We start from the raw sequence: 21,647 nt of genomic DNA on the forward strand, positions 1-21,647 counted from the left end.
GATTTTTTTATTTTTACTGTAATATATATAAAATATTAATAAAACTTCGAAAATTTTACATTGACCTAACTATATTTGAATATAGGTTGACTTGAGTTCGGCTCAAATTTATTATAGTCAGATTGAAACAAATTCAAACTGAATTTAAACTTGTTAGAAATGTTATTGAAATGTCATTGACAGAATAAATAGTATTATCAATGAAATAAATAGTATCACCGAATGAGATAAATAACATCATTAGAAAAAAAAATTTAAGTCAAACTCGAATTGAATTACTAAACTAAAACTTTAGCTTAACCAATTCAAATCAAATTAGCTTGATTCAAGTATGTATTAACTTATCAAAATTTATTATTTTTCTATTGATTCTTTATATTTTGCTATTATTCAAACCTTCGTTTAAGTTTTATTTTTGTATTTATCCCTGTTAATGGTAGTATGATTTTTATAATCCTTTTATGGTAAATCTTTTTATAATTGACGCTATTGATTTAATAAGAAAGAGGTCTCAGGTCATTAGTGGGTTCGTTGGAAGTTGGTTTGGTGGTTTGGTGGATTTCTTGAAATGAAAGGATTCTCTTTGAATCAAACGTTTTCAACTTGTTCCTTTCATGACTAATTTCCATGTATTGTTCCCTTTTTCATTGCTCTTCTCTTTACTTGGTCCTTCCTTTCCTTTGGGAATGGAATATCCTTTCCTTCTTCATTTCTCTTCATTTGTTCCTTTCATGACTAATGTCTATGTGTAAAGCATTATCATTAAAGAAAATAAGTTTATCGGTCATATTCAAATTGTGTCAATGGAGAATTATCAATAATTAGTTCTATAAATAAGTTCGTCGGTTGGGTTGATGGAGAATTATGAGTGGTACAATATGCATGTATTAATTTAGTTGGTTATAAGAGAGATGATATACAAACATTATTAGTCGATATCATTTAGAAAACGAGTTCGTAGGTTGTGTTTACGTCATGTTGAATGAGAATTATTGATAGACTATTTCTGAAATTTATAAACTTGAATGGTTGAGCATAAGATTGGACTTGAACCATGCTTACTCGACTTGAGTTTATATTTTTTATTGAGTTTAAGTTAGGATTTTTGGCTTGATTAAGAACCGAATTGAACTCAAGCCAAAGGGAGCTTGACAATCCAACTTGCAATACAACTGTTCAACTTAATTTGGGTTGATTCGAGCTTGATTGTAGTTGAATTTGAGTTAAACCCATTGTTGGCAAAAAGAGTGTCATGTCATTTATGCAATGAATAAAATGACATCCTTTTTCTACTAATCCATAAATTTAAGTCTCAACTCAAGCCAGTAACTTGAGTTAAGTTGCAAGCTTAAAATTTCCCCTCAAGGTGAACTTGAACTTCTCTTAGGATCAGCTCAACAAACTTAAGCCATTGTTTTATTTATTTAACCTGAACTTGAATCAACTCATATTTGAACTTGACTCATATCTAAGCCTAGTTGAATTCCACCAAATGATGAGAGAGAGAAAACCTTTTAGACATGAAATACATTATTGGTGAATATGGAAAGTAGTAGATCTCTTATAAGATAGGTCTATGGTTTGATTCCTTTAAGATCAGATCGTGAGGATTTTTCTAGTGTATTCTCTAGTCTTAGAGTGAATGATTTTTTTTTAATCGGATTGGAGAGAGAACTTAGCCTTAGTGCATGAAAGTTGGTTCGAGAATACCCCTAACCACGTTACTCTATTAAAGCTCTATCACTTTCTCGATTTGGCTAATATAATTCCTAATTTAATTAATTAAGCTTTTGAATTGGTTATGGCTAAAAGTTTCACCGCCTTGCTAATTTTCATCCCTTTGCTTTTGGGAGATCTTTCTTCTTTCCCTAATGAAAATGGACCTACAATATAATTAAGATTTATGCTTTTTCTCAAAAGGGTTCATATTTTACTAGTTAGGTTAATATCTACAATTATGAATAGATATTGAAGAGATATAAAGATTATAACATCAAAATATTAGTAATCTAAATATATTAAAGCCTCAATTATTTTGATGACTCAAGTTTGATACCACACTCACATAATGGATTTGAGTGCACATGCTAGTGTCTTCAACTATGTTCGTATTACAGTAGAGGACCCTTATGATGTGTTGTTAGATTAATCTCCTCATAGTTTATCAATTTGATGATCAGACTCTATCAAATGAGATTTCTCATTGGCAAAAATATATAATAATTATCATTAATTTGTTAACGACATTAAATTAGTGTGATATTTTGTCAAAGTATCTAATTAGCATGATGTTTACACTTTACCTCCCTAGCAAATATATTTATTTTAAGATGGAGTTCATATTATATAAATTAGGGCTATTGTAATCAACACATCATATCTATATATATATATATATTATTGATTTTCAAATTTTCATATATTTTTTAAAAGTTTTTAAGAAAATATATTTTTGAACTTATGATTTCCTATAGAAAAAACATGTAAAAACTTTCCTTTTCCCTTCTATTTCACTCCTTTCATTCATACCATTCATTTAAAGGGTGGGACATAATTTTGGACATTATTCACATTTCTGTCCAATCAAATACCAACGATAGAGATATTGATTGTCTTTGGATCGAGCAAAAATGAAGATAACATATAAAAAATTTTTATTGGACAAACTTATAAACGAAATGACATGAGTTATCGATAAGTTGTCATAATATAAGTAGACAAAGGTAATAACGTGTTATCGATAAATTTTCATACCTTAAGTAGATGAAGGTAGTTTTGTTAGGTATAGCGACATAAATAGACACAATAGCTTTGTCTAAAACCTATAGACTTCCACATCAAGTTAGAGTTTTATGAATTGAGCTTGTGAATAAAAAAAATTTATACTATATGTACAAACGATAAATATTAATGGGTACAAACAAATTGATATATTATCATATGATTTAGTACAATTTTTTTTCTAATTCATTGTCACAAATTTAAATCAAATGTCTTTCATTTTATTGGAGATACAAAACCTTTTATATGACCCCAAATGATCTTATCAATACCTAATATTATAGATAGAACAATTTGTTAAAAATATGAAATCTCAAGTGTGGGGCCAAATGACACATGTTCGACTCTATACTCTTTTCAAATGAATTTGAGTACGCACATTACCGCATTTTGATATGCGTGTATTGAAGTAGAAGACCCCAATAATGGATTGTTATGCTAGTCTTTTCTAAGTTTACCGATTTGGCGGTCTAACTCTACGCCAAAGGGTTGGTCGAGCTCTAACATGTTAAAGTGCGTTAAGAGCCGTTTTAACCATATTGAACTAATTAAACTGCTCATCCAACAATATTAGTGAATTGATACTTAGTGATGTCACTAATGTGTTATCAAGCGAGTAGTAAAGTCCTCAAAACCTTTTATACAACCTCAAAAGAATCGTATCAGAAAAAATAATGAATGAGTAATGTTATATACATATATAATAAATATTAATAAAGATATATCACTATATAATTAAGTAATTCTAAATAAAAAGATAAAATAATATTAAATCTCATGAATATATATTAACGCGGATATCCAAATTATAGACACATTACATTACTAACAGAGAATAACCACTTTGACCTGATTGAGCCAATAAACCAGTCCAACAAATATCACCACCACCACATACTCGGTAATATACTGGAACCAACACCCGGTAACGTTGCAGGGGAGATACACTAAATTAGTTATTACAGTTGAAGGGGTAGGTTAACAGAAAATTGGATATGGGGGGAGTTCGTTGTGTTGTGCCGTGCGCGGTGTCTGTCACAGTTGCTTAGGAGACGAGACAATAAACATAGGCGTAGTCACAGACAAAACAAAGAGCAAGGGAGGTCCTCCATTCGAGGTTAATTATAAAAATACACAAAAATTAAAAAAAGATAATAAATAAAAACAATATATTTTTACTTGAAATAAGCATAAAGGGAAACTCTTTTTTTACATTTTCAAGATTTTTATCTGTTTTAATTAGCTCCCTAAATTATGCTTGCTTGACCAGTTTGTATATAAAAAACCGCCAACACCTGCACAAAGCATTCTCATTCTCTTCAGTTGTTTGTTGCATCTTTTGCTTTTGCATTCTTTCTTCTTCTTCTTCTTCAGTGTGAGACCTTTTCAGTTTAGTGAGCTTTTGTTTGTTATTTGCTTAACAAGAATCAGTTTCTCTGTAACTAAAGATTAAACTTGACAAAAATTAACTATAAACCTGCTTTGCTTTTTCAAGTTGGCAACAAGAGAGTATAAAAAACAGCTGAAGGTTTCTGCTTTTTCTTCTTCTTCTTCTTATTCATCATCATCTTGTTGTGTGTGTATGTTTCACTATGTATCTCTAACAGTGCTGCGGATGATTCAGGTGGGTGGTTTTGTTCAAAACAAAGAGAAGAAAAAGAAGAAAATGAAGTATGTTTTGGTGACTGGTGGAGTTGTCAGTGGTCTTGGTAAAGGAGTCACTGCTAGCAGTATTGGAGTGCTCCTTAAAGCCTGTGGACTTCGAGTTACTTCCATCAAGATTGGTCTCTACTTTCTTCTTCTTCTTCTTCTTTCTTTCTTTCTGTTCTTTTCTCTTACAGATTTGTTTTTGTGTCTGTTTCCCTTTGTGGGGGAAAAGGTTTTCATTTTTCATTTTTTTTTTTTCATTTTCAATTCTCTTTTCTGGGTTTGAATCCTTTACTCCTTTAATTGAGAAAGGTTTTATGCTTGTTTAGTTTTGATGAATGTGCTTTTTGCCAATTTTATTATGATTCTGTTGATGCTTTTTATGATTTCTTGCTGAATCTTCAATGTTGGTGTGTAAATCATGAGATCAAAAATTTCTTGTCTGTTAAACCTTAGTTTATTGATTTTGGCCACCATATATTTGTTGATGTAGATCCTTACATAAATACCGATGCTGGAACTATGTCCCCCTTTGAGCATGGTGAAGTTTTTGTCTTAGACGATGGTGGCGAGGTACCAGAATTTTCTCTCTTGATGTGTTTTTCCTTATGTCAATTGTGTATTCAAGCGGATATCCCCTTCTCTATGCTTTGCACAAGTCTTTCTGCTGATCAAAGCCCTCAAATCAATTTCTGCAAAAAAGTTGTCTTGAATCAGTCCCATATTGTTTGAATTAGCAACTGGAAATATGTGAGCAGAGGACTTCTAAGCTTTTACAATATTATTTCTTTTTTATAAAGGAAAACTTTGAAAATTTTAATTATAGCCAAAAGAAAAGCAGGGGAAGACAAAAGTGCTAAAAAACTTAGAAAAAGGTAGAAGATTGATTAAAACAGGTTGTTACCGAATGAACATGACCTTTTTTTTTTTTCAATTGCGGTTTTATAGGTGGACCTTGACCTTGGTAACTATGAGCGGTTCCTCGATATCACGTTGACCAAAGATAATAATATAACTACTGGAAAGATTTACCAGGTAAGTGGGATGAATTCCGCATTTACTTTGGTTTTTCTCACATATCAACTACTAGAGATGTTGAAACTCATTTGGAACAATTTAGTACTCAGTTTGCTGATTACTAATTTAACAAATTTGATTGTATTACAGCAAGTTATCAATAGGGAAAGAAGGGGAGACTATTTGGGTAAAACTGTACAGGTTAGTTCTGATTCTGTTTATATCTCATTATTTGGTACTGCATCTGGTAGGTTTCATGTTGATTTATGCCCTTTTGTTTGATCTTGCAACCTGTAGGTTGTCCCTCACATTACGGATGCCATTCAAGAGTGGATTGAGCGAGTAGCAAGGATACCAGTGGATGGAAAGGAAGGTCCAGCAGATGTTTGTGTTATAGAGCTTGGAGGAACTATAGGTACACTGACAGCAAACAGTTTTTGACGCCTAGTAGCGTGAACTTTTTCCCCATATTTTTTTTCTTTTCTAGTGGTGTTAAAACAAACCTTCCTGCTTGCAGGAGACATTGAGTCCATGCCATTTATTGAGGCTTTAGGGCAGTTTTCATACCGTGTAGGTAAGATTGTTTCTTCCGCAACTTATATGACACAAGTTACTCCTGAAGCTTTCATGTATTCACAATTAGTTAACTTCTATTCAACAATGCTCCTTGTTTCAGGTCCTGGCAACTTTTGCTTGATCCATGTCAGCCTTGTGCCTGTTCTAAATGTTGTGGGTGAACAAGTAAGATAATCGAATTATACTGTCTGCACATTTTTCTTGGAAGATGACGGTTCTCCATCAGCTTAATGAATGAAATGGTTCATGTTTACCAATTTCAGAAAACAAAACCAACCCAGCACAGTGTTCGGGAACTTAGAGGCCAGGGTTTGACACCAAATATCCTTGCTTGTCGCAGCACAACGGTATATTGACTTCCTTAATCTGTCTTTGATACATGCATAAGGGCACAACTTAAAAGTTTTGGCTTCAGGTTCTGAACTGAACTCTGACTGTATGTTTCAGGCGCTTGACGAGAATGTCAAGGCAAAACTCTCTCAATTTTGCCATGTTCCGGTATGTTAGTTAAAAGGGTTAACATTTGGTCTGCAGTTTACTTTAACTTGGTTATCTGCCTTGCAAGATTTTACCTAACTAGTACCGTATGATTTCCAGCAGGAAAATATCGTCACTCTTTATGATGTTCCCAACATCTGGCATATTCCTTTGCTTTTGAAAGTAAATCTGCTGTAACTTTTGACATTTACTATTATTCGTAGCTGCTAATACTTAAGACTTGTGCTCACTTTCTTTTTTCTTCTTGATTAGGATCAGAAGGCACATGAAGGCATTCTGAAAGCTCTGAACCTTTCGAGGTTTGTCTATTTCTATCAATTCTCATCTTACAACTTTGGACTGAATCATTTTGTTACTCTATACCGGCCTGGGATCCTTAATCAGTTATGTTTAATGATATGCAGTACTAAGGAACCTTCTCTAAGGGAATGGACTGCAAGGGCCACACGGTGTGACTTGTTGCATGAACCGGTATTATCTTCAAGCAAATTTTTCCTTTCAATTTTTTAATGTTTTGTGGCAGGGTTTAATCTTTTTGTTTTGTAATTCACAGGTCAGAATTGCCATGGTTGGGAAGTATACAGGCCTTTCAGATTCCTACCTCTCTGTACTGAAGGTACACTTTCCTGTTATAACTTCTCATCTCTGATTTATCATTCAACTGGAAGTTTCATAATTTAATCGTCTTAAACAAAGATTTCTATAACTCTCAGAATCTCTGTCCATACTTTAAGTGCAAAGGATTGGTGCTTAAAAAGAAGTTCTGTGAATGTCATGAACTTTGACGTGTTTCATAAATGCTGTATTTTTTAATAGACCTACATGCTGGCTTAATAAAGGATGCAAGCTTCTTGCTGGCTATTAAAATATCATGCTGTATGCAGGCTCTTTTACATGCTTCTGTTGAACTTGGCAAAAAACTTATTGTCGATTGGGTTCCAGCTTGCGACCTTGAAGATTCATCTGCTAAAGAGGTTATTAGTTATTCTGAATCCTTTTGTTGTATATTTATTTTATTTTTTACCTTGTCTGACATCTTGACAACAATGTTTTCCTAGCAGAATCCCAATGCTTACAAGGCTGCATGGAAGTTGTTGAAGGTTTGTATTACAATATACGGTTCAATCTGGTGTTCTTTGTATATATCCTCTTTTGTGGTTGACAACTTTTTGTGATAGCCCTCTAACAAGTCTCGACCTTCAGGGTGCAGATGGTGTTCTTGTTCCAGGAGGCTTCGGTGACAGAGGAGTGCAAGGGAAAATTCTTGCAGCGAAGTATGCCCGGGAAAACAAAGTTCCGTACCTTGGCATTTGTCTTGGAATGCAAACTGCTGTCATCGAGTATGCACGATCTGTTCTTGGCCTGCGAGATGCTAACAGCACTGAATTTGATGCCAACACCAAAAATCCCTGTGTCATATTTATGCCTGAGGTTCGATCTTCGTGGCACTGGTTTCTAGACTGAAGAGAAACAAAATTTTCCTAGCTCTCCTACTTATTTTTAACACTCTTGAAATTCAAACAGGGCTCGAAAACTCATATGGGAGGCACCATGCGCCTTGGATCAAGAAGGACACATTTCCAGAGTAAGGAGTGCAAATCTGCAAAACTGTGAGTAGAGTTGGCAAAATTATTCACTGATCAACTGGTTTTCGTTGGTTTCATTTTGAATGAAGATGTCTTACATTATCTAATCATTTTCTATTTTATTGGTAGATATGGAAACAAAAGTTTCATTGATGAGAGACACCGTCATAGATATGAGGTATGTGGCATTGAGAAGTTTCGAATTTTTCTTGTTATGAATTATTTGATCACTCAAAATACAATAAATCTTATGCAGGTGAATCCCGATATGATAGCAACCTTTGAAAACGCTGGCCTTTCTTTCATTGGCAAGGATGAAACCGGTCGACGCATGGAGGTATAGTTTGTCATTTAAAAATTATTCACCTCCAGGTTTCTTAAATTAGTTCTGAGTCAACAATGACATTGATGTTGCAGATTGTTGAGCTTCCTAATCATCCCTACTACATCGGTGCTCAATTTCATCCTGAGTTTAAATCGAGACCTGGAAAACCCTCTGCTTTGTTCTTAGGTACCATGTCTTTCTTACTCATTACAGACAATTTTCGCTCATATGCAAGCTCTCCTAACACCATGTCGAATGCAGGACTTATAGCAGCGGCATGTAGGCAGTTAGATACTCTGATCGGGAATGCCCCCATCAAGCCTCCAAATGGTGTGGCATCGAAGAAAGTACGCCAAAACGGAAAAACTAAAAAGCCTGCAAAAATTTTATCTGGTGGTGTATATGGTTACAGCAATGGTGTGCATGATGAAGGCACTTACTGCCTTTGGTTGTAGGATGTTGTATTGGTTTTGATTCATTTTTGTTTTGTTTTGTTTTGTTTTTCAGTTTTATTTAAGCGATTCCGATTCAATCGAGGGCTTTAAGTAATATCTATGTTAGGATTGCTCTGTACAGCTGTTTGAGTAAGGATAGGTGTTATGGCTTGGCTTTGAAAGGAGTGCAGAGAGACATGGCAGCGCTGAGTTCCAAGCTTTTTAAATGGAACAACAGCCTGTTGTATTTCATACTTGGTATATTTTAGCCTTTCTCAGGCTCATGGCTAAGGGCAAGTACTTGTATCAAGAGTTGTACCGCAATGGAAAAAGTTAATATCAATCCCACTTCCACTTCTCAATCTCTTACCTTTGAGTTTAACCTTCTTGTATATGATAGAATAAGATTAGATTCAAACTGAGTTGGTTTAGTGTTTGTTTGAACGAGTCAAGCTTAAGCTAAATAATCAGTTTGTTGAGCTTGACACCTCATTTGAGTTCATATCATCAATGATTTTTTTTTTTTTTACAATTCCTCATTTAAGTGATTCTTTTCATTCTCTGATATTACTATTCACCAATTTGGGCGATCCAAGCTCAAACACAAATTGGTTATTCTAGATTTGAGCTAAACTTAAGATGACTCTTGTTTGGGCTCAATTTAGTTCAAATTCACTCTTATATGTTATTAGAACAACCTTTTATTTTATGATATGAAGAATTGGATTGAGCTGAGTTGGCTCGGTATCCAACTCAAATGATTTGAACTCAACTGGGGAGTTGAGTTAGTTTGAATTTTGTGAATTCTCAAAAAATTTTCATTAAATTTATCTTTTTTGACCTTTTATTTTTTACGATTCTTTTATTTTTATTCATCTATGACAATCCTTATTTTTTCTTATTTTTGATAATTTTTTTTTTCTGACACTTTCCATTGGTTTTTTATGGCAACTTTATCGTTAACTTGAATTCCAATAAGATTTTTTGGATTTAAATAAACTCTTATTGAAGTTTAGCTTGACTTTAATCCATCTAAAATGATGTGTCAATTTCTGACTAACCACATCGAATGTAGCTCTGTGTGATGTGATGTTTTGTACAAGAAAACAATAAACTCAACCATGAAGACAGTAAAAGACTGTCCAATAAATTTAAGAAATTGTTGTCATAGGAAATGCAGTCAAAGGGAATTGTAATTGCAGCCTCTGATTCCAAATTCTCGTGCCGCCGGGTCTATTAGACTGCCACGGGGGTCATCATAGGATGCATGGCATGGAGCAAGATAACATTCCATGGAGTTCAAAGCTGACAGCAAGGACCAGATTGAAAACGACTTTATACATTGACGTTCCCGTCAAGATAATGCACTGCAGATAGACTGATTAGTTGTTTTGATCCACACATAACTTATCATTTAAATCCAAGAGATCTTGTCCAATTTGACTTCCGTTGCTAGCACGGTGTTGGACAAGAAAGACAATAAATTTATATTAATTCAAAACTCTTGATTTTTATTTAATATGAGAGTTTTAGTATTAACATAACCTTCTAAATGAGGGAGCATTTGACACCATTTTTACATACAACAACACTAGTGATATTGCCTCAATTCTTATATAGCAAGACATTTAACGACACGAGGTGTTATCCGCTTTGATCTTCATTAGCCTAACAATTTTCTTTTTAAAAGATATCTTGCGAGGGGGAGAAAGACAATGGGGTTATATTAACTCAAAAGTCTCAATATCTCTTTGATGTAAGACTTTTGGCATCAACACAACTTGAACAAGTAACACCAATGTGTATAGATGGATGAACAATGAAAATTGTTATAATCAGTACAAGCTTCATGATTTGACTGGTGAAAAAATTGTGAATAGTAACAACCATGTGAAGAGAAAAACATCTATCATGGAGAAGATGAACAAGGCTTCCATTGTTTCACATTTTCACTCAAAGGACTTGGCACATTATCAGACCACAAACTCAAATCAGGTAAAGGTCCTGTCAATGCAAGAAAGTTCTCACCATTTCTTTTTGGCATTCTCTTCCAGCATAACTGGTATCAGTCAAATCAAACTTTCAGCTTCCTTCAGTCTAATCTTACCCGAAAGAAAATTACAATTGAGCACATGCAGAAAGATAAGAGATATCATAAAAATGCATGAGAAAAGAAAACTACTTATGATTGCCAATAACGTATGGAGTTTGAGCAAATCCAGTAAGCGATGATCGCTCCATGAATTCAGGTTGAAAGTTGGTTTAGTAATATAAAGTATAAGGAAATAGTGACAGTCTAGATCTCATTTGACATTGTAACCATGTGCAAGCTAGAGGTTAGGGTTGAATACGAACCGAGCTACCTCGGGTTGAATTCTTGGCTTGGCTTGAGATCAATTAGTTTGTTTATTCAGTGATATTGTTTATCCTACTAACAATACTGTTTACTCATTTAACAACACTTTTTATCCAACCAGCAATTGTCTATTGACATTATGCATTAGTTTCAATGAGCTTGAGTTTGAGCTGAGCATTATGACTTTGATTTGAGTTCAAGCCAACTCTAAGATAGGTTTGACTCAGATTGAATTCACCTCTCTTGGAGTGTGGGTACAACAAGCTATTGTAACTTGGAAGTTTTGAGAAATTTCAGAGATCACTTTCATATTTGAGTGATTAGAAGAAAATTTTGAGAAATTTTAGAGACCACTTTCATATTTGAGTAATTAGATGAAAATTTTGAGAAGCCAAAAAGTTGAAACCAAAGAAAAAATGTTGTTTCTAATAGGGTACAATGTGAATATATTTTTATTTGAGTGGAGCTATGAAATATGAACACTTATAATGAGTATTAATTTGAGTAACAATAATAATGTCACCATACGACTGAGTGTTATTTTATTTTAATACTTGGAAATCAAACTTCAATGTCCTATTAAAATTTATTTTTTGGTAATTTAGGACTTAGCTCATATTTGTTAGACGGATAAACCCGTAGTATAGTGACCGGACCTACAATCACTGCATCAGGTAAATCAAAGTTTCACAAACGTGATAGAGACTAGATCCAAGACCTTCACAACATCATATGAACATTAGCGTAACAATAATGTTTGATATGTATCGACCTAGAGTTTTGGGACACATGTCCCAATTCCAAAGGGTAGAGGTTATTATAGAAATGGTAGTTTAGAGTTGTAAAATAGGGAAGGAAGAAAACCAGGGTTTTTGGGGCAGCCTTTAATTGTGGGCGGCCTCAGGCTGATTTGGAGATTTCTGGCACCTCGAATCACAGGAATTGGGAGACCCCAGCTTCTTGAATTGCCAGTCCATCATTGTAAATCCCCTTTTATCAATAAAACCATCCCTAGTTTCGAATTTGTTTGTGCTTTGGGTTGTTTTGCTTGAATAATTGGTTGGGCCACATAAATTTAAGCATAGTTTTGAAATCCGTATCAAAAGAGCCCATATGCAGTACTTGGTATCATGGTAATCTATATGCAGGCTTAAAACTACATGTAATATCAATTCTATCATGATCTCAAGTGAGATAATCATAGAAAACATACTTCACCGGGAAATGCTTCTGACAGTGCCTTGATAGTAGAATTCTGCATCCATCTGTCATGTACTGACTTGGGTGGGCTTGTATCAGATGCTTCGCCAACAATGCCACCGCAGTTGATCATGAAACGCCCGTTGGGCATTAATCTTTCTTTCAATTTCAACCAAGTTGCAGGCTGTGAAACCCAGTCAGGAAGCAAAATACATCTTGTAAGTCCAAATGCTGTCAAAATCAAGGGATGAACAGGAAGTGAATGGATTACCAAAACTGATGTTTTCAAAACAAGAAAATGTCGGAAATTCAAACTCTTTTCACGCGTCAGTTCTTAGCAGTGTTGTCCAATATGTTAAATAGGAAAAAACAATGTTATGTGCACTTTGTTTTAAGTATCCAATAGTATGATAACATATCATCTGAGTATCCGATTGAGTACTCAAAAATACGTGCATATAGTTTTATTGAATGGGAAAACTATATAATACAAAGCTTTCACTTCCGAGTATAATAAGTGTAACGGTTTGCTTAGTTATTGTTAGGAACCAAGCAAATAAAATTTTAGAACAGGAGATTAACAGTAGAAACATGTGAGAATTCAACCACCTTTACAATGGATGAATCATTCTTTTACACATAAAACAGTAACAAAAAGGAGAATGAACAATCAAAAATTTTCCCTCCCCATTCTGGTTATTCAAGAGGTCAGAACTCTCCCTAATTTGTCAAACTATTTGACAGGCTAAACTCTCTACAGCTCCACTGACTTTCAAGAGGTTAGTTCCTTCCGTCTTTCATCCCCCAATCCCTCTCTTACTCCTCTACATTTCCCACTTAAATATGACTCCTAACAGTTACATTTTCTGTAACCATATATAATATTCTATTTAACCATATATATGTAAAATAAACACAAGCATGCTTTAATTTTTATGTCACGGGAATCTATCCCATGCACCATCTTGAATAAAAACGTGGAATTCAGCTTTGCTCATAAAATTTATTCCTAATACAAGTATAGACTTTATACATGAAAGGCAATACATGCACATTGTAGTGGGAAACCCAGCTGAGTGTGAAAGAGGATCCATGAGTAATAAAAAGTAGTCAAACCATTATTAGTTGACGACAAGACTGGTCTAATTATCTTAGGTTTTAACATAATGATAGATTCCCGCCTGCAATTGTCACCAAAAGGCAGTAACACAGTCCAGAAGCACAACCAAACACACAAACAATAGTAAATGAAGAAGATAAGTCAGATTTTATTTATTTCACCCCGCAGGAAAAACTATATACACTCCCTCTGCTACAATCAGACCACTCAAATGGAAATTTCAGCATGCCGGTAACCTCCTCCCCTTTTCCCTCTGCTTAACAACCCCTCACAACTCAATAATATATTTTCCAAATCACCCAAGTTTCTCTTCTTCCCTCTTGTTGCCACATTAGTCACCATTTTCCAAGAATCTGCCATAACCATTTTGCCCTTCAACCAATTACCTCCCTTATGTGTCCCCTTATTTCTTCTAGTCTAGACCTTGAGAGGCCTATTACATAATCATGAATAATTGATGAAAATGTCTCATTTAAATGAGAAGTACCAAACTTAAACAACATGACAAGAAGTAAGATCATTTGGTATTATTACTTATGCAATGGGAAAAGCAACATACCTCTTGTAACTGTTCCAGGACCTTTCCTTCTGAAAACAAGTCTATGATAATGCCTGAAAGTTAAGCCAAACAAGGATGAAAGGCTGCAGAAACTTCATATATTAATAAATAAAACTGCCCAGCAATAAGTTTTTCCAAAGAAATGAAATTGTGTGAAAAAGGAAAAAGGCCAAAAGGGCATGACATAAACAATGGTGTTTGGTTCATGAGTGGCTAAAGACAGGCATGAATCCCAAAGCAAGACTAACTACTAAAACAATTGCTATATGGCACTGTTAAGGACTAAGTCATACCAAGGCAAAAGACACAAGGTTGGTGGCACAGCAAGGCAGGACCACTTGGGATAGAGAAAACACATGGTAGATGCAAATTAAGGGGAGTCTTGGGCGTTTAGAGGAAAAATAGAATAGAAAGGGAACTCTAGGCTAAAAAGGGGAGAGGGATATTGTTTTTGGGTATTCTGGGCAGGTCTAGCTGAAAGGGAGATCTTCGGCTCCTCAAATTGCCAAAATTATCCACTGTTACTTTCATTTTTTGTGTTCTTAACTCTTGAGAGATATAAAATCAGAATTACACTACTCTTTCTCTTATGTTTTGTGTGACGGCTGTGATTTTTGGATTGTATTTGCTGTGCAGGAGGTCTCTAACAGGCACCTGGTCAGTTGATCTCATTTCTTCATCCCTCCCACTCCAAGGAAAACAGGCAACATAATGCATAGGAAAACACACAGATAGCAGAATTACTTTCGCATGTGATAGGATACCATAAAAATGAATTAAAAGGGAGGATGTCTTCTATTCTGATTTGTCAAAATTTGTAAGGAAATCTCATAAAGAGAGTGACACACCTAGGTAAACCACTCATTGACAAAGTACGGAAAAGATATTGGATATGTATGGACGTCCCAGTATGCTAATAAAAAATTGGTTAAATAGTTTGTTAGCTTTTAAACTATCAAAGGGTTGCAAATTTAAAAAGCAAAATTGTAACAGACTAAGTCCTGTAGGGGTGAATATAATACCCCAGAGAAATCCCATAATGACAAAGCACTGGAGAGATGTTTGATATATATGGACATTTCACATCGTTTGAGGATGCTAATAAAAGATTGGTTAAATAACCAGTGAGCTCTAAAATTGTGATGGACAGTGCATTCAAAGTGGACAATATTTTGACAGTAGACCAAATTATTGGACCAAGATATTACATATAGACATAGGAAGACAAATAAATAGATAGCACATCAGCAAAATGGAAAAAAAAGGCATGCCAAATTCTGAATCTTTGCATTACCAATTTTAAAGTAAATCTCACCAGCATATCTTCCAGCAACAGTTTCAGAGGGAGAAAACACATCACCGATACAAACATGAAGTACACCACCAGCTTCAGTAGGCTTCTCCAGATCCAATAACCCAAAATAATCTCTTGCTTTATCAATCAACTACATTTCCAAAAACAGAAAATTCCAGTTAATAGGGAAATGACCAGGAACTGCAGATTCATCTTTAATATAATGAGTACATATGATTCATCAGCCATTAGAATTAATCTTTAATAACTAAAACTAATCTACAATCTTGGGGTGGATTAAAGTTAAGCCGGCTTGGGCTTAAATCCATGTTCGGCTCAAACAAGCTTAATTTGAGCTAGAGTTTCAGTTTCGTAGCTCAGCTTGAATTTGGCTCTTTATGTTTCTAATGACATTGTTCACTGCGTTGGCATTACTATTTATCCTACTGGCAACCCTCAAGTGAAAATGGGCACCAACTTGAACAAGCTCAAGCTGAGCATTAAGGATTCGAGCCTAGCTCAAATCGACCCTTGTTTGGACTAACTCGACTCAAAACCATCCCTAATACAATCCTTGAAGCCTTATAACTTGGAACATAGTATCTTTGAAATTCATATGATTCATAAAACATTTAGTGTGAAGTACTAACCATGCACAAGTTCATAATCATATTCAGCCCAAACTTTTACACTGAGTATTTAGAAGTTCAAAATATACATCTGGCCCAGGTTCTAGATGTCAAATCACCTCAATTATCATCGCAACAATTAAAAGAAACATGTAATTGATGACTAAGATACCAAACCTATATTTGGCACAATAATCAAGCATAAAGAGATATTGAATTTCCCATACAATTTCATCAATCTCCCATCCTTCAAGCTGCAAAGAAGGCCATAAGTCAAGCAACAGATGTGCAGCTGTTCCACCCCCCTGAAACAATCAGAAAACTAATACGCAAATTCATCTCATGAAAATCATTACTTTAGACTGACATAAAATACCAAATTCAAGTACAGAATGTACCAAGCCATAGATTGCAATAGGACCCTTTGGAACAATGGCTGGCAAGCTAGCAAACTCATCCTAAACAAACAAATAAACATACATATTTTCAAAACATAACAATGACAAAATACAAGTACAAGATTGACCTGAGCTGACCGCATACCCAGTAACAATCAGTCCATTTCTGAAGACCCTTGTTGAGAATGCTATGAACATTATCTGTAAAATTAATAAAGATTCAATTTTGTAAATCAAGTGAGTGAAAATTTCAACAAAAGAGAGGATGAAGGGACTACTAGTATGATCAAGAAGCAACATTCTGGAAGTGGAAGTGTCTACAATTACAATGTCATTGAACTTGCTTCTAATGGCTGTAAGCACCTCAAAGTTTTCATCGTTGTTGTCATTATCTTCTTCCTCCTCGTGTTGTTGGCTGTGTTGGTCACTTGAAGAAGCAGTGGCATGGGTGGGTTTTGGCAGGGGTGAAAGTGAAAAAAAATTGAACTTCTCTGAAGATGAAACAAATCTACAAACAGGGAAGCAGAAGCAGCTGTTGTTAGTCTTAGTTTTTGTGTTGAGTGGTGGAAATGGTAGTGGATGAATCATGAAACTTGTGAAAGCCAATGAAGCCATGGCTCCTGCACTTCACTGTATCAGTGTGCCAGTGTCATCATACAACTCAACCCAATCACCTTATCCAACTAAACCATTTTTCTTTCTCTTCTACTTTGGTCAAAAAGTGATAAGGTTTTTATCAATGAGTAATAATACTTTCACTAACAATACAGTTAATTTTTGCTCTAATATGATGTCTCAAAAAGTAATATATATAATGACATTATGGGTTGCATTTAAAGAGCAATTCAATGAATCCGATTAGATATCTAAATAATGTATTATTTTTAATCTTTAGGGACTCAAAATTGTATTTATATATAAATTAATATTCATTATTATATATATAAATGATTTTATATATACGTATAATCAATACTAATTTATATATTAATTATTATGTGATTGAATATATATTAATAATAATATAACATAAATATATTATTATGTGATTAAATATTAATTTATTTTTAATTTAAAATCATCGAATTATATATCAAAACGATATATTAATAAACGTAGTTCTCTCTCTCTCTCTTTACAATCAAATTAGTAATAAAATCTCCCAAAACTATGACAAAGTTTAGGAGGTTCCAAGGTCATAGATACGTGATAGCCCAATATGCAAATAAAGCCCAACTTGAAATAGCTACCCAAGCAGGGTTGGAGACATTGTAAATCTAACATTCAAAGATTTACAATTAGGGTCGAATTCAAGTTAAACCAAACTTAAGTTTGACAAGTTCTTTACAAGCCAGTTCAAGCTCGATTTAGCTTAAGAGTAGTCAAACTCAAGTTTGGTTAGTTGAAATCGATTTAATATTATAATCAAATATAAATAAATTAAAACGATGTCATTTTAATGTTTATCAATCACAATGACATTGTTTTATGCTATTCACAACTTTTATTGCTAGAGTCAATCTATCTGATATCTCTAGCTTTCACTTGGAAAAAAAAAAAGTCTTGTACTAATCAACGTGTTGAAAATCAAATCGAATAATTAAACTAATCCAATTGAGGTTGGGTGGCCAATCCAATCCAAATTAAATCTTTTTAGGTATTGACAATGAATGCATTGAATGTTTTGAATCATAATTCAAACATCTATTCAATCCCAGTTCAACACATTAGCTAACGTCAATATGATGTCATGTTATCGTCCCCCAACCATTATGTGTCTTATTATGCACCACCAAGACAATGATTTTGGTTGGATACATATTATATGTATATCAACAACAATGTTTTTAGACCTAATTGAAAAATACCATTTGATGAAAGAACTAGTCTAGATTAACTAATGATCAGAATGATGTAATATTTAAATAACTATTAAAAATAATATTTAAATTAATTTTGATTATATTAAATCCAAATTATAGTTAATCATAACTGGATTTAGTTTGATAAGAATGAGTGTTTACTTTCATTTACAAAGTGTTGTTTAGTCCAAATCCTAGCATTGCAAAATTTTGCAAAAAGACAATTGTATGTGAAACTAAAATACATTTAGTCTATAGGTCTTTGTCTATGTCTTACAACCAAAATTTCTTAAATTTTCTATTAGCATAGAACATTGCTCAGTAGAATTGATCAAACTAGTTAGTTCAATATGATTTTCAAAACATTTTTCAAGAGATTTCTTGCTTTTTAAAAGTTGTTTTTTTCAAATGTATACTAATGCATGGTTGAATTATAGTATTGAGATAACAATAGGCCAAAATACTTATTCCCATCCAAGATATAGTATAATTCCAAACTTATACTCACTGACTTTTAAAAACCCTAAATCTCATTTATGAGCCAATTTTCGTTAAAATTCTCAGTCAGGGTTAAGATTAAAATCATCATTTTAATAATAATATTAAAAATATATATAATTTATTACATTTTTTTCCCCAAGTTCAAAAAACTGAGAAATTCACCCTAAAAAAAGTTTTTTGGTTTGAAAAATCATATTTTCACCCCTAAACCTAAGGTTTTTTTTTCTTTACTCTTTAACCATCATCTTCGGCAACCGGCGACCTCTCTTTTCTATCATAAACCATCACTATCACCATCTCTTCACCTCTCTAACAAGAACCCGTCATCTTTCGGCCCATAAACTCGTTGTCTAGACGAGTTTTATTTGGATTTGATGAATCTAGACGAATCATCTAGACTTGTCAGTGTCCAAACGAATAGACCTTCACTCTAAGAGACACTGAGTTGTCGCTTTCTTCCTCTGCCAGTTAGCAACACTAAGAAATCACGCTCAACGAAGAAATCGTAGAGTGGTGGTCACAGAGAAATCACGCTTAACAGAGAAGAATCACATTGCTACCTTGCTGGAGAAGGATGCTAGACTAACGACAGTTTGATCCTAGGCAAAGAGGTGGGTGAAGACAGAGAGAAAAGGCCGTCGAAAAAGGGTCAACAGAGGGATAGGATTTTGGGGGTGAAATAAAAGTTTCAAAAAGTTTTGGGGGTGACCGCAAGGAAAACTTGAAGAAGTATTAAAACCTAAAGTTAGGGGCGGGGGAATGTCATTTTTCAAAACTAGAATTTGTGAGATTAGGGGGAGATTATCAGTTTCTAAAACTGTGGAAAAAAAATAAAATTTTAGTTTTTTTTAACATTATTGTTAAAATAATGATTTTACTTTTAATTTTAACTGAAAATTTTAATAAAAATTAGTTTATAAATGAGATTTTAAGTTTTTAAAAATTAATAGATATGAATTTGAATTATACTATACATTGGGTGGGAATAAGATTTTTGGCCATAACAATAAATAATGCTATCTTGTCAATATTACATCTCCTTTAATGCATTATAAATTCTAAATTCAATTTATTTGACAACTCAACTTTTTACTACCAATAAAATCTTATTTGATGACACAAGGTTGAAAAAGATATGCTATCTCTCTACCATTTTCCACCATGCATTACATCTAAGGAAGAATTCAATTTGAACTGCTCAAAGTTAAATTGTTGTTTGACCCAACTCAAATTAGAGTATGTCTTTTCGATGATTTTGAAAAGTTTTCTAGTGATTCAAATTAGTTGAACTTGATCTTAAATTGGTCATTCTGAATTTAAGTTAAATTTGAGTTAGTTTTTATCTAAATTCGGTTCGATTCAAATTCATACCTAATTACATCCATTGTGATGCAATTTTTGGCTCTTTGGGGTGATTTGGTTAGATTGGTAGGTGGCAATTCCCAATCAACTACTGTATACTTCAATGCATGCCAACAAAATATGACATGGACAAGAATTGATTTTTAGTGGAGAAGAATAACTTTATTTAAAAGGCTAGGCACTTGGCATATTTCTATGGCAATTGAAAGTGAAGTGCATCAAGAAAGTTCCGTTTCTCACATGCCAAAGTCATCTTCGATCAGTTTGCTCAAGGGTGATTTTATCAAATTTTTTAATTTAATCTTGAGCAACGTTATATGCACTCACTATTATTGCAAGGCCAAAGACTATTTTTCATCCAAGTTTAGATATGTTCTCAAAATCATACTTGTGAAGTTTGAAAAACATAAAATCTCACCCATCAATTTAAAATTTCAATTAGTGTTAAAAGTAAAATGGTTATTTAACAAAAAAAATTTAAAAACTAAAATTTTATTATATTTACCTTCCTTAGTTTGAAAATCTCATAATTCTCTCATCCAAAAGTTTAAAAAATTAACATTTCCCCCCTAGAGTTTGTAAATCATCACTAGAGAAGGCTAAGTTCATCATCTCCAGTTGCGTTGGCTCTCTCTCCCGATTTAATTTTCCTTGTCGATCACATCTCAACCACCAGCGAAACCTATTTTCTTCGACAAAGATGATTGTCAAAGGTCTCAAGGGACCACATCGCCTTCATCTAAGACTTTCAATGGTCGTCTTCGTCTCCGATGAAGATGATTTTGTCTTTATTAGAGGAAATAAGTTTTACCGATAGTTGGAATGTAATCGACATGAAGAGTTAAGCTAGGAGGGAAAGTCAAGACGGCCGAAGGTGGCTGTCTTCAATGACAATTTGCAAACCCTAAAGGAAAAATATTGATTTTTTAAACTTTGGGTAGAAGGAATTATGAGATTTTCAAACTGAGGGGGGAAAATGTAATGAAATTTTAGTCTTTTAAATTTTTTGTTAAATAACAGTTTTACCCCTAACTCTAACTGAGATTTTAAAAAGATGAGTGGGACTTTGAGTTTTTCAAATCTCACAGATATAACTTTGAGAACGCATCTAAACTTGGAGGGGAAATAGTCCTTTGTCCTTATTATTAATATAATTATGAACATTGACATATGATTATTTAATTGTGTGTTACTTTATCATTAATTTAAATTACATAAAGATATATCATTATTTATTTCCGCATTTACACTCATTACTAGTATGTGGAGTATTATTGTATAATTGTAGGTGTTCTAACCAGCTTTTTAGAACCTTTAGGATGATAAAGACAAATTATATACTAGTGTTTTAAACTCGGATCAAATCAACTGATCAAACCAATTTAATTGGGATGTGATGATTAGTTTGGTCTAGGCCAATGTTCAACCCACGGTTGAACCAAATCAATCGCATTAGATCAATATGTTCAAACCATCATATTGATGTTAATATGTTGTGAGCC

The 21,647-nt window shown here is 33.7% G+C and overlaps 2 protein-coding genes across 11 annotated transcripts; one reads left to right on the forward strand and one right to left on the reverse strand.

The window, feature by feature from the left end:
* The first annotated feature begins 4,069 nt into the window (after positions 1–4,069).
* LOC123219106 (CTP synthase-like) lies at positions 4,070–9,226 on the forward strand. Of its 3 annotated transcripts, none has more exons than XM_044640850.1 (23): positions 4,071–4,309; positions 4,406–4,565; positions 4,922–5,001; positions 5,377–5,463; positions 5,596–5,646; positions 5,743–5,860; positions 5,963–6,019; positions 6,122–6,186; positions 6,285–6,368; positions 6,469–6,519; positions 6,619–6,681; positions 6,772–6,818; positions 6,924–6,990; positions 7,073–7,135; positions 7,404–7,493; positions 7,581–7,619; positions 7,723–7,950; positions 8,044–8,129; positions 8,235–8,283; positions 8,362–8,442; positions 8,523–8,616; positions 8,692–8,847; positions 8,938–9,226. In XM_044640850.1, the coding sequence occupies exons 2-23, from the start codon at positions 4,448–4,450 to the stop codon at positions 8,973–8,975; spliced, it is 1,812 nt and encodes a 603-aa protein (XP_044496785.1). In that variant the 5' UTR covers positions 4,071–4,309; positions 4,406–4,447; the 3' UTR covers positions 8,976–9,226. The 3 variants fall into 3 exon arrangements, with proteins under 3 accessions (XP_044496786.1, XP_044496785.1, XP_044496787.1); XM_044640852.1 differs by having other exon boundaries at positions 4,072–4,309; positions 8,692–8,823; XM_044640851.1 differs by having other exon boundaries at positions 4,070–4,309; positions 6,622–6,681; positions 8,692–9,226.
* Positions 9,227–9,982: 756 nt separating this feature from the next.
* On the reverse strand, positions 9,983–17,129 carry LOC123219406. 8 transcript variants are annotated; one of them, XM_044641360.1, is made up of 8 exons: positions 16,699–17,129; positions 16,566–16,621; positions 16,421–16,480; positions 16,250–16,327; positions 15,394–15,544; positions 14,100–14,152; positions 12,434–12,604; positions 9,983–10,231 (listed from the first exon to the last, which is right to left on the reverse strand). In XM_044641360.1, exons 1-8 carry the CDS (start codon positions 17,033–17,035, stop codon positions 10,121–10,123), a joined length of 1,017 nt encoding a protein of 338 aa, XP_044497295.1. In that variant the 5' UTR covers positions 17,036–17,129; the 3' UTR covers positions 9,983–10,120. The 8 variants fall into 8 exon arrangements, with proteins under 8 accessions (XP_044497295.1, XP_044497296.1, XP_044497292.1 ...); XM_044641361.1 differs by lacking the exon at positions 9,983–10,231 and adding an exon at positions 10,646–10,923 and having other exon boundaries at positions 12,439–12,604; positions 16,699–17,128; XM_044641357.1 differs by lacking the exon at positions 9,983–10,231 and adding an exon at positions 10,646–10,923 and having other exon boundaries at positions 16,699–17,128.
* Between the last annotated feature and the right edge of the window lie 4,518 nt (positions 17,130–21,647).

Source organism: Mangifera indica, chromosome 6 (assembly GCF_011075055.1).
Source record: "Mangifera indica cultivar Alphonso chromosome 6, CATAS_Mindica_2.1, whole genome shotgun sequence".
Classification (NCBI taxonomy): Eukaryota; Viridiplantae; Streptophyta; class Magnoliopsida; order Sapindales; family Anacardiaceae; genus Mangifera; species Mangifera indica.

What these genes read in the sequence shown, in the direction of transcription:
- LOC123219106 (XM_044640850.1), top strand. Translation starts at nt 4,448, where the DNA reads ATGAAGTATGTTTTGGTGACTGGTGGAGTTGTCAGTGGTCTTGGTAAA. An exon ending in TAAATGTTGTGGGTGAACAA is followed by an intron (nt 6,187 to 6,284) that starts GTAAGATAATCG and finishes TACCAATTTCAG; the next exon opens with AAAACAAAACCAACCCAGCA. An exon ending in CTCAATTTTGCCATGTTCCG is followed by an intron (nt 6,520 to 6,618) that starts GTATGTTAGTTA and finishes TATGATTTCCAG; the next exon opens with CAGGAAAATATCGTCACTCT.
- LOC123219406 (XM_044641357.1), bottom strand. Translation starts at nt 17,035, where the DNA reads ATGGCTTCATTGGCTTTCACAAGTTTCATGATTCATCCACTACCATTT. An exon ending in AATGGACTGATTGTTACTGG is followed by an intron (nt 16,481 to 16,565) that starts GTATGCGGTCAG and finishes TTGTTTGTTTAG; the next exon opens with GATGAGTTTGCTAGCTTGCC. An exon ending in TCCTGGAACAGTTACAAGAG is followed by an intron (nt 12,605 to 14,099) that starts GTATGTTGCTTT and finishes TGGGTTTCACAG; the next exon opens with CCTGCAACTTGGTTGAAATT.